Source organism: Choloepus didactylus, chromosome X, assembly GCF_015220235.1.
Source record: "Choloepus didactylus isolate mChoDid1 chromosome X, mChoDid1.pri, whole genome shotgun sequence".
Classification (NCBI taxonomy): domain Eukaryota; kingdom Metazoa; phylum Chordata; class Mammalia; order Pilosa; family Megalonychidae; genus Choloepus; species Choloepus didactylus.
In genome coordinates, this window is record NC_051334.1 from 47528489 (window position 1) to 47541084 (window position 12596).

Genomic DNA, 12596 nt, shown 5'->3' on the forward strand with positions numbered 1-12596 from the left:
AATATCCCTGACACAAAGGAGAAGATGGGTACAGAGGTTAGTGCATCTAAGGGTCTGGTAGTGGGAAATTGAGGGATTGTCTAAGATAGTTTCATTTTTTTCTATGAAGTCGGAGTTAAGGTCATCTGTTGAGAACAGGATGGGGGGGGTTCAGAAGTTTGAAAAGAGTAGAAAAGGTTTGAAATAATCATAATGAACTTGAGCCTGGGAATTGACATGAGAAATATAGGCTTTTGGGAACCATTGAGGTTGATGATCATAAATTTATCTTAATGTCAGTCTATCCTGCGGAGAAACTTTTTCCAATAGTGTTTGCAGACACAGAGAAAGCCACAAAGCAGGGTTTGGGGGATTTTGCTAGATGAGTAATGAAAAGACAGAGGGAAAGGGAGTTTAGGTTATTGGTAAGAGTGCTTTTAAAATAATCATCAGGGGTATCTTAGCTGAATAGGAAAAACTGAGAAGAAAGTAGGGGTAGTGGTCAATGAGTTCACAAAATAGGGAGGAACTGAAAAGAGGAACTATGGACAGAAAGCAGGATGCTTGAGCCAGTGATTTCAAAGCTGGAGCATTTTCAGTGAGGAAAAAGAACATAGGGGAAGATCTTTGGAGAAGTTCTTAACTTTCCCAATTTGAACAGCCTTCTCCCTCCTGGAGCTGAGTAGAGCTGCTTTCTATCTTTTGTTAACTTTTACAACATCTTCCCCAAGGGGGTGAGAGGAAGCTCTCCTTTCCTTGTCCAGTATCCTGCCGAAACAGAGCAAAAATTATCCTTTTTTGTTTCTGTAAATCTAAGCTTAATCTGCCTCTTGGACTTCCTGTCACTCCTCTTATGAGTTATATATTCATCTATTCTTGGGTATGTGTCATTCCTGATGTGTCCTTTTAAACACTGAGCTCCTGAGAAAGCTCACCAACTTGCCACTCTGATTCTGTAAAATGTCTTTTACTTCTCAGTCAGAATGAGCCAGAATATGCTGCAGTAACAAATGGCCTCCAAATCTCCTGACCCTAGGAAATAGGAAGGCACTAAAAATTATTTTACAGATGAGTAAACTGAGCCTTAGGATGTCTGTAAAATGTGTGGGGCCCTCAGCTGGCAAAACTCTAAGGAACACAACACTCACAATTTCACGAAGAGTAGACCTTGCCTATTAAATGCTCTGCATGAGTGCAGTAGTACCTCCATCCACCCCCGGGGAATTTAACCTCTTTATTTATAACTACCACACAACATACAGTCGTGTATCTTAGTCGAGACTTTTAGTCCAGAACTCAGTAATAACCCACCCCGGGGCTAATTGGGTGCTGGATAGAGATGGTGGACCGGGGACCCCGCCCTAAACAGTGTGGAGGCCAGTGTTATCTGCCTAGGGCTGAGATGGTCGTGGAGAGGCAGTGGGGTCTCCGGGTGGGGTCCACGTCCGTCACTGGGTACAGTCTGTACACACGAGCCCCACCCTTGCCTTAAGTCAATTCTTTAAGACTTGACTACTTTATGGAGGGCGTGGGGAAAGGTGGGGTCTTGGCTCCCTGCGCCCCAGCCGGCGTCCCCTCTCCGCAGCAACCCCGCCCAGATTTGGCAGAGTGTTTTGGCCAACCCGGGAGGGTAGAGAGGCGGGGAGAAGCCGTAGGGTTGAAGGCGGGGCGGCTGCCAAGCCGGCCAATAGGCGGCTTTCCAGCCCCGCTGATTCGAGACAGGACAGGAGCGCGGCGACTAGCACCACCGCCTACGAAGCTTCCCATTTTGGATGAACAGTCCCGGTGGTTCGCCTCTCCCGGCTCAGAGAGGTCGGAAGAGGCCGGAGGAGCGGCCTCAGGGCTGGATTTCTGAAGAAGAGGAGAGGAAGGGCTCTCGACTCTTTCTGGGGGAGGTCGGTGAACGATGAAGGGGCGGCGACGGCGGCGCCGAGAGTACTGCAAGTTTGCGCTGCTGCTAGTGCTGTACACGCTGGTACTGCTGCTCGTCCCCTCCGTGCTGGACGGCGGCCGGGACCGGGGGGGCGCCGGGCACTGCCCAGGCCTGCAGCGCAGCCTGGGAGTTTGGAGCCTGGAGGCGGCGGCGGCTGGCGAACGCGAGCAGGGCACGGAGGTGCGGTCCCCCCGGTCCCCCGGCAACCTCAGCAGCGCCGTCGGGGAAGCCGTATCTCGCGAGAAGCAGCACATCTACGTGCATGCTACCTGGCGCACAGGCTCATCCTTCCTGGGCGAGCTCTTTAACCAGCACCCGGACGTTTTCTACTTGTACGAGCCGATGTGGCACGTATGGCAGGCGCTGTATCCCGGCGACGCCGAGAGCCTGCAGGGCGCGCTGCGCGATATGCTGCGCTCGCTCTTCCGCTGCGACTTCTCGGTGCTGCAGCTGTACGCGCCACCGGGGGACCCTGCCGCGCGCGCCCTGGACGCTGCCAACCTCACTACGGCCGCCCTCTTCCGCTGGCGGACCAACAAGGTCATCTGCTCGCCGCCGCTGTGCCCCGGCGCGCCCCGTGCCCGCGCCGAGGTCGGACTCGTCGAGGACGCCGCCTGCGAGCGCAGCTGTCCGCCCGTGGCGCTCCGAGCCCTGGAGGCCGAGTGTCGCAAGTACCCGGTGGTGGTCATCAAGGACGTGCGCCTCCTCGACTTGGGCGTGCTGGTGCCACTGCTGCGTGACCCGGGCCTCAACCTCAAGGTGGTGCAACTTTTCCGCGACCCGCGGGCTGTGCACAACTCGCGCCTTAAATCTAGGCAAGGTCTGCTGCGCGAGAGTATCCAGGTCCTGCGCACCCGCCAGCGAGGCGACCGTTTCCACCGTGTGCTGCTGGCGCACGGCGTGGGCGCGCGCCCCGGGGTCCCATCTCGCGCGCAGCCGGCCGCGCCGCGGGCGGATTTTTTCCTGACCCGCGCGCTCGAGGTGATCTGTGAAGCGTGGCTGCGAGACCTGCTTTTCGCGCGCGGCGCGCCCGCCTGGCTGCGGCGTCGCTACTTGAGACTGCGCTACGAGGACCTGGTGCGGCAGCCAAGCGCCCAGCTTCGCCGTCTGCTGCACTTTGCCGGGCTGCGCGCGCTTGCCACGCTAGAAGACTTCGCGCTCAACATGACGCGCGGCACCGCCTATGGCGCGGACCGGCCCTTCCACTTGTCGGCGCGCGACGCCCGCGAGGCGGTGCACGCCTGGCGGGAACGTCTGAGTCGCGAGCAGGTGCGCCAGGTGGAAGCCGCTTGTGCTCCAGCCATGCGTCTGCTGGCCTACCCTCGCAGTGGAGAGGAGGGCGACGTGGAGCCGCCCAGGGACCAGGAGATGCCTCAGAAGATGGAGATGGAAGGCGCCACGTAGCCTCCCACCCCCACCCCCAGGGTGGATCCGGGTAAGTTGGCCCTTGGCAGGATGGGGGCGGGGGGAGGGTCTTCGGGGAGCCTGACCAGAGTGGGTGGGAAAGTCCTTCTCAAAGAATTCGGGAGATTTCGTTGGGATCTCCAGCTTGGCCACCTGCCTCCTAAGAGGAGGACCCTGAGACAAGAGAGATTGTTTAAGTGTGGGTGAGGTGGCACCCAGCTCTCCGCACTCCCGCTCCAGTGCTTTTCGCGCTCTAAGAAGTAGGAGGTAATGTCGTCTGTTGAGAACGGGGGAGAATGAAAAGAGGAGTGTCAGAGGTCTGAGAAGAGTAGAGAAGGTTTGAAATAATCATTAGTGGAACTCGACTCTGGGAACTGATATGAAAAATATAGGCTTTCGGAGACCATTTGGGGTTGGCGATCATGAATTTATCTTGATGCCAATCTGTCCTACGGGGAAACTTTTTGCAGTAGTGTTTGCAGGCATAGAGAAAGCCAGAAAGAGCAGGGTTTGCTGGAAAGTTATAACTAACCCTACCTACCGCTGACTTTCTGTTTCATATCCCTTCTCTGTCTCATTTCTCTCATGCTCAGTCTTCGGGGCTTTCTTTTGGAGTAACCAAGCATGCAGGCACAGCGAGGGCGCTCTTGCAACAGTTTTTGCACACTTATGTGTCTCAGGCACTGGTATAGTGGAGTAGAACAGACTTTTGCTTTCCCCTGGCTCAAGTGGCATCTCTCTCCCTCTCTCAGTGGCTGGCGTCTCTGCAGGATATTTGACTATGTCCTGTTCATATAAGGTCACAAAAGCTGTCCTTTAATGCCTAGGGGATACCTCAGAGCTGGGCTTTCCCCACTTTGCCTCATCCGTTTGAGAGCTGGAACCTTAGGTTGGCAATAATAGTTTTGGCTTTAGCTGCAGAAGGAGCTTTGTGAAAAGACATCCCCCCCTCCTTTTTTCCCCCTTGTTGTAAAGCTTATCTCCTAAGATGCTAAAACGGGGCTTAAATGAAAACTGAGCTCAAAGTGCTCAGTGTCTGATCAGTGTATTGACTGCACATTGGGCTAAGGGAAGAGTTTGTTCTGCAAGATGGTGACAGTGACATGGGAATGCATTTGGGTGACTTGGAAGGGGATAGCCTTCTGCCCTGTGTAGTTTAGAAGAGAAGGAAAAGCAGTGCTGGGTGGCCGGAAGTGACTTAAGTTTCCATTCATTATTTTATAGTTATTTAGCATTTCTCAGGGGTGATGCTCTGAGGACAAAGGGTGAAGATGTTAATGAAGATTGATTTTGTTGTTCTTAATGGAGTCAGGGTAACAGAGTGATTTCGGAAGCTGGCTGATTTTTTCTCCTGGTAATCAAATGGTTTTCTTGATCAGTTTCTGTAATTGCTAGGAAATCTGCGTTCCTTCCTGATTTCTGGAGTGAAGGAAGTTAAGGCAGGCACAGGGTGACTTGTCACATTTTAACAAAAACATCCTTCCATCTGGAATCCTGTATTTACAGATGAAACATAATGATCCCTAACCCTCACTCACAAGTCTGAGGGAATTCCTCTCCAGGACAACTGCTGCAGCATTTTATGGCTTTAAGAAATGTCAGTCTCCCAGAATTTTTCCTTTTTATTTTTTTTTTCCATTTTAGTCAGCATTTATTGAGTACACCATGTGAGATGTTGGCTAGGGATGAGGTAATAAAAATAAAGAGAAGGGTTAAAGGACATAGCTTTCATCCTCTAGGATGTTGGTCTTCGCAGCTGTCAGTGACTGTGGGGGAAGCCACTGGAGCCGCTGTTTGGAAGGCTGATGGAGCTTCCTTTGGGGGCTACAGGACATTTGGGAGCAAGCTTTAGACTCTTCCATACTGGTGTCTGAGCCTTCCCACGTTTCTTCTGGAATTGTTAGGCACTTACCACCATGTCATCACCAACCACCGGATTTATTAAAATCCAACTGGAGAAAGCAGGCTGGTTTCTAGAAATATAACATTACTGACCCACTGATGGCTTTTCCAAAAGTCTGTCACACTCTACTCTAGGGAAGGGAATGGATACTTATTAAAGGGCTATGTTAAATGCATTGAGTTGGGCATTTTACATACATCATTATTTATACCAATTTTACAGATGAGAAATGCAAGGCTCAAAGGAGTTAAGTAACTTGCCCAAAGTCACATCTAGGCTGGTGAGAGTGGAACAGGGTTTGGTGTTCGACTCCATGGCTCATAATTTCTCCATTATAACACACCCTTACTGGTCCCCCTTGGCATCCGCTGGCACCCCAGCCAGGCTTAGAGGCTAGTCTGGGGTGGGAAACACACTTAGCATTATTACTAATATATTCCAACTACTGAACTAATCAATAAATAATCCTGGGCTTTCACAGGAAAGCTGGTGACTCTACAGCTGTCGTCCCCATGGGGCTTCTGAGCATGCATTTCACTCAGCAGTGAAGAGAGACCATACATGAATTAACCTGAGTGACATCTGGATGGTTCATGTCTGATAGCCAGGATGACAGGATTCGGTTGGGAGGGAGTTAGTGTGCCTTTTTAGGTCCGTGTGGTGACTGCAGCACCCTGAACCAAATCACCAAGGACCCAGTTCCTCTCCATCTTTTACATCTTCTTGGCTTTCATTCTCCAGCTTATCTTCCCACTGTCACAAGGTGATAGCCACAGCTCCAAGCGTCACATCCGCACATGACTACACAGGGTTGTTAAAATGTAGAAAGTAAGGAAGCTGATCAAAGGGTACAGGGTGGAGGTAGAGAACTTTTCCCTCATGTGACTAAATTATACAAAGCCCCATTTATCACCATCTCACAGTCCTTTCAAATGCTTTGTTGTCCGTAATTCTAATAATCCTTCATTGTACACAATCTATCCACTACTGTTCTGAACAGACTGATATAATATCTAATCCTTTTTCGCATGTCTCCCTTTGACCTCTGCCCTTGGTAGGATCCAAGATTTCACTCCTGTATGCATTTTAGGCATTTTTGACAAAATATACGGCACCCTTTGAAAGAAATTAGGAAAGGACATAAGTACACTGTAATCTAAGCCCTAACAACCAGAAAGCTTTCTTTCTCAAAAAATCATCCAAACAAAAAAAGAAACGGCCAGCCACCACCAAATCCCTCCCAAAGCACTTTGAAAGGCATTCCATTTTAATCAGGCTATTAGGCCCCAAAATAGGCTTATGTACAAATATCACTGAAAGGAGAACTTGCTACTTAAGCACAGACTGCTAAAGAATAGGCATTTGTTAAACATGGCTCCTGCACAGAATTTCTCAAGCAACAAAATTTTTTTAAACTCCCAATAGCAAATCAACCTGAGTGCTGTGTTGGAACCAGCAGGCTGGAAGTTAGGATGCTAGGTATGTGTCTCTCTATATGCATATAGATAGGTATTTGAGTGCCTGAGCTGCAGTAAGGTATGAACAATTTTAAAAAAAAAACACATCCATGTCCAAATCATTATTGCTCCTTTGTGAAGTTAGTGTTGCCTTTGAGGAAGACATTCCTGGAGCTCCTACTTGGGCCTGCCTTCCCAGGCAGGACTGCCTCAGTTGATGGTGGATTTGGTTTGTAGGAAAACTTAAGACTCATCAAGTCTGGTGAGTGAGGCCGGGGAAGAGGCCAATCCTGCAAAGTGAGCTGTAGCCATAAATTAGTGACAGAGACATTCCTTGCTCAAAGGTAGTCAGTTTTTATTAAATGGTAGAAATCATACTGAGTACCCACTTTATTTCCACTTATAATGTGACAAGGGCAGGAAATTGATTCAAATCAAAGAAATGAAGATTTCTGATGACTTCCTGGAAAAGTGAGGATACTTTTGGATATTGGAAGGAATTACCAAGGCTTTTTCTAACAAGGAAACCATTAATTAATTCTGCAAATTGAGTTACAAAGACCCATTAAACAAATTGCTTGACACTATATAAACACAACAACCAGAGCATGTCCATAATTTTTATTTCATTATATAATTTTCTAAAAATTTATAGATAAAATATTTTTATGTTTTCACTTATGCTTTCACTGTAGATTTTTATGTAAGAAAAATCTTACGTAAAAACTCTTACATTAAAAATGCTTTTGAAATAATTTAATTATCACCCTGCCTGGAAGTAGATGATGAATCCAGTGGCCTCGTAAGACTTTTTCTAGTCCTATAGCATGAGAGTGTTTCAGAAACTAATGAGGACATACTTAGTCAACATCATCCTCTATTTTATTTTCACACTAAAATAGGAAGCTTCAGCTCCCTTGTGGCTTAGTAATTAGGCATTATCATGGCTGTGTATTGAGATCAATTTCTGGTCAGTAGTAGTGACAGAGTCATTCCTTGGCTCATAGGTAGGTAGTTTTTATATTAGGGTTCAGAAGCCTCTGGCTCACTGGTTACCACTTGACTGACCTTGGGGAGTCCCTAAACCTTTGTGGCTTTGGAGTTCTTACCAATAAGAAGAGAAGAGTGGACTAGACGTTTTCAAGATTTCTTAGAACTAAGGGGAATTAACATTTATTGAGTGCCTATTTTTGTGCATTGTGCTACTTAATGCATGTTGTCTCATTCAGTCCTGAATTCAGCTCTCTGAGGCAGGTAGCAGCCCCTTTTATTGGGATGATAAAACCAGCCAGACGATTTTTAAAAAAATACTCAGGTATTCTCTGTTTTTAAAAATTTGTAGAATATAAGCATGTAGTAAAAAAAAATTCAATAGTATAGAAAGGTATAAAATACCACTAGTCTCACTTCCTAGAAACAAACACTGAATGTCTTGTGATAATAATGTCTAAGAAATGCTTTATGCAAGTTAAAAAGGAAATTTGTAGCCTTTATATACACGAATGGGATAGAACTGTAGTTATTGTTCTGCAGTGTGGTGGTTTGAATATGTATGTATCCCAGAAAAACATGCTCTTAAATCTAATCCATTCCTGTGGGTGTGAACCCATTATAAGTAGGACCTTTATATTTATTTATTTATTTATTTAAATTCAGTTTTATTGAGATATATTCACATACCATACAATCATCCATGGTGTACAATCAGCTGTTCACAGTACCATCATATAGTTGTGCATTCATCACCTAATTCTATTTTTAAACATTTTCCTTACACCAGAAAGAATAAGAATAAAAAATAAAAGTGAAAAAGAACACACAAATTATCACCCCCATCCCACCCTATTTATCATTTAGTTTTTGTCCCCATTTTTCTACTCATCCATCCATATAATGGATAAAGGGAGTGTGATCCACAAGGTTTTCACAACCACACTGTCACCCTTTATAAGCTACATAGTTATACAGTCGTCTTCAAGAGTCAAGGCTACTGGGTTGGAGTTTGATAGTTTCAGGTATTTACTTATGGCTATTCCAATACATTAAAACCTAAAATGTGTTGTCTATATAGTGCATAAGAATGTCCACCGGAGTGACCTCTCCTCTCAACTCCATTTGAAATCTCTCAGCCACTGAGACTTTATTTTGTTTCATTTTGCTTCCCCCTTTTGGTCCAAGAAGGTTTTCTCAATCCCATGATGTCAGGGCCAAGCTCATCCCCACAAGTTATGTCCCAAATTGCCAGGGAGATTTACACTCCTGGGAGTCAGGCCCCACGTAGAGGGGAGGACAGTGAGTTCACCCGCTGAGTTGTCTTAGCTAGAGAGAGAGGGCCACATCTTAGCAACAAAGAAGTACTCGGGAGGAGACTCTTGGGCACAATTATAAGTAGGCTTAGCCTCTCCTTTGCAGTAACAAACTTCATAAGGGCAAGCCCCAAGATAGATGGCTTGGCATACCAAACCACCAGTCCTCACTGTTTATGAGAACATCAGCAACAACCCAGGTAGGGAAATCCAACATTTCCGCATTTCCCCCCAGCTACTCAGGGGGGGCCCTGCATATATATTTTTATTCTCTGCCCAAATTACTTTGGGATGTATTGCTGTTGGACACTAACCTGTACAAACCTACCAGATCTTACTTCCTATTCAAAGTTCCATGCAATTATGGTGTTTGAATAAACTGACCGTACAAGTTAAATTATTTAGTGTACTATAGAAAATATAGATCCTGCACCAAATAAACATCTCTTCCCTTGGTCTCACACGGAAGTTGAAGTTTTAAAACACAGTCAGGAGAACCTAAGATGGTGGCTAGGTGAGACAGGGCAAAAAAACACCTCCGTGAAAAATACTAGATAAAAGTCAGAAAGTGACCCAGAACACCAGTTCCAGTGATGCACCAGCTGGACAAGGTCTGCTAAAACCACAGGAACCACGCATTTGGTGAAACTGGGAGTCTGCATTCTGAAACGAGTGAGTGAGCTGGCTGAAAGTCCGGCGGCCGCACTGCGGTGTGGGGAAACCATGGGTTGGCGTTTGGAGATGGGCTAGTTCTTTTTTTTTTTAAAAAAAAAAAAAAAGCCTGGGAGCGGCTGCGGATACAGCGGTGAGAACCGTGCAGTGAAGCGCGGCAGGAGCGGGCCTTGCAAACGCCTCAGTATCTGGCGTGGAAGATAGCCCTTCCCACATCTGCTGCAAATTGTCTCGGAGCCAGGGGGGCAGAGAGGAGCCAAAAGGAGAAAGAAACCGTGCCCCTTGCAGCCATCTTCCCGGCGGGCTGGGAACGCTCCTGCCCAGAGCCAGAGCCGCGTCAAGGGTCCCAGTGTGACGGGAAGTGTTTCCCGCAACACACGCACATGCCACGATATTGGCCGTGGACAGTGGCCTTTAGTGTACCCACAGCTAATTGTCCTGGAGCTGGGAAGGCGGAGCTGTGTGAAAAGGGGGAAATTAACACGCCTCATTCAGCCATCTTTACAGCAGGCTGGGAATGCCCCTGCATGGCCCAGCAGCCCAGGGCTTCCCTGGAGGCCGGTACGCACTTGTGACATGGCACAGCCTTCCCTCAGCAGAGGTCCTGGAAGAGCACGGCTGGGAAGGGGGGCCTGCTCGGAAATCCCGGGGACCCTACGCCAATACCAAGGACTTGTGGGTCAGCGGCAGAGACAATCTGTGGCAAGACTGAAATGAAGGCTTAGACTTTTGCAACAGCCTTAAATCTCCGGGAACACCTGGGAGGTTTGATTATTAAAGCTGCCCTGCCTCCCTAATCACTCAGACACATGCCCCACATTCAGGGAGGACAGCACCAACAACACACCCAAACTTGGTGCACCAATTGAACCCCACAAGAATCAGACCCCCACACACCACAAAGACAAAGTTGGGGAGAACTGACTGGAGGGGAGTAGATGACTCGCAGACACCATCTGCTGGTTAGTTAGAGAAAGTGTACGCCACCAAGCTGTAGCTCTGACAAATTAGAGATTGGTGTTTTTCATATCCTGAAAGAACCCTATCAAGTAAAGCAAATGCCAAGAGGCCAAAAACAACAGAAAATTTTAAAGCATATGATAAAAACAGGCGATATGGAGAACGCAAACCCAAACAACCAAATCAAAAGATCAGAGGAGACACAGTACTTGGAGCAATTTGTCAAAGAACTAAAGACAAACAATGAGAGCATGGCACAGGATATAAAGGACATGAAGAAGACCCTAGAAGAGCATAAAGAAGATATTGCAAGAGTAAATAAAAAAATAGATGATCTTATGGAAATAAAAGAAACTGTTGACCAAATTAAAAATATTCTGGATACTCATAGTACAAGACAAGAGGAAGCTGAACAACGACTCAGCATCCTCGAGGACCACAGAACGGAAAATGAAAGAACAAAAGAAAGAATGGGGAAAAAAATTGAAAAATCGAAATGGATCTCAGGGATATGATAGATAAAATAAAACGTCCAAATTTAAGAATCATTGGTGTCCCAGAAGGGGAAGAGAAGGGTAAAGGTCTAGAAAGAGTATTCAAAGAAATTGTTGGGGAAAGCTTCCTAAACCTTCTACACAATATAAATATACAAAGCATAAATGCCCAGTGAACTCCAAATAGAATAAATCCAAATAAACTCACTCCGAGACATATTCTAATGAGACTGTCAAATACTGAAGAGAAGACCAAGTTCTGAAAGCAGCAAGAGAAAAGCAATTCACCACATACAAAGGAAACAACATAAGACTAACTAGTGACTACTCAGCAGCCACTGTGGAGGTGAGAAGGCAGTGGCATGACATATTTAAAATTCTGAGAGAGAAAAATTTCCAACCAAGAATACTTTATCCAGCAAAGCTCTCCATCAAATTTGAGGGAGAGCTTAAATTTTTCACAGACAAACAAATGCTGAGAGATTTTGCTATTAAAGGACCTGCCCTACTTCAGATACTAAAGGGAGCCCTACCGACAGAGAAACAAAGAAAGGAGAGAGAGATACAGAGAAATTTAACAGACATATATAGAACATTACATCCCAAATCACCAGGACACACATTCTTCTCTAGTGATCACAGATCTTTCTCCAGAATAGACCATATGCTGGGACATAAAACAAGCCTCAATAAATTTAAAAAAATTGAATTTATTCAAAGCACATTCTCTGACCCCAATGGAATACAGATAGAAGTCAATAACCATCAGAGACTTAGAAAATTCACAAACACCTGGGGGTTAAAAATGAGGGGGAGATGAAAACATTCCCGGATAATCAAAAGCTGAGGGACTTCATCACCAGTAGATCAGTCCTATAAGAATGCTAAAGGGAATTGTGCAGGCTGAAAGGAAGGGACACGAAACAATTGACTGAAACCACATGAAGAAATAAAGATTTCCAGTAAAGATCACATGGTAAATATAAATACCAATACTACTGTATTTTTGATTTGTAACTCCACTATTTACTTCCTGTAGGATCTAAAATACATAAACTGTAATGATAAATCAGTGGTTTTGGACTCAATGTAAAATATGTAATTTTTGACAAGAACTACATAAAGGTGGGGGAATGGAGGAGTATAGGAACACAGTTTACGTGTCCTATTGAAGTTAAGTTGGTATCAAAGAAAAACAAGATTGTTATAGATTTCAGATGTTAAATTTAAGCCCCATGGTAAACACAAAGAAAGTATCAGAGAATATGACCATAGAGATGAAAAGTAGAGTATGGGTTATGAGAAGTGGGGGAAGGGGCAATGGGGAATTAAGGAATGAGTGTAGGGTTGCTGTTTGGGGTGAAGGGAAATTTCTAGTAATGGATGGTGGGAAGGTGATAGCATTACAACATTCTAAATGTGATTAATCCCACTAATGGAATGCTAGGGAGGGGTTGGAATGGGAAGATTTAGGCTGTATATATGTTC

General features: G+C 46.0%; 1 protein-coding gene across 2 annotated transcripts in view; it reads left to right on the plus strand.

Moving 5' to 3' along the window:
• Nucleotides 1–1707: 1707 nt before the first annotated feature.
• Nucleotides 1708–12596, plus strand: part of CHST7 (carbohydrate sulfotransferase 7) — a 40798-nt gene continuing 29909 nt past the window's right edge. For both annotated transcript variants that reach the window (XR_005214494.1, XM_037821170.1), the window contains exon 1: nucleotides 1708–3347. Coding sequence is in view for 1 of the 2 variants with exons in the window: in XM_037821170.1 (XP_037677098.1) it covers nucleotides 1886–3316 (1431 nt within the window). In the remaining variant the exon portion in view is untranslated. The remainder of the gene's footprint in view (nucleotides 3348–12596) is intronic.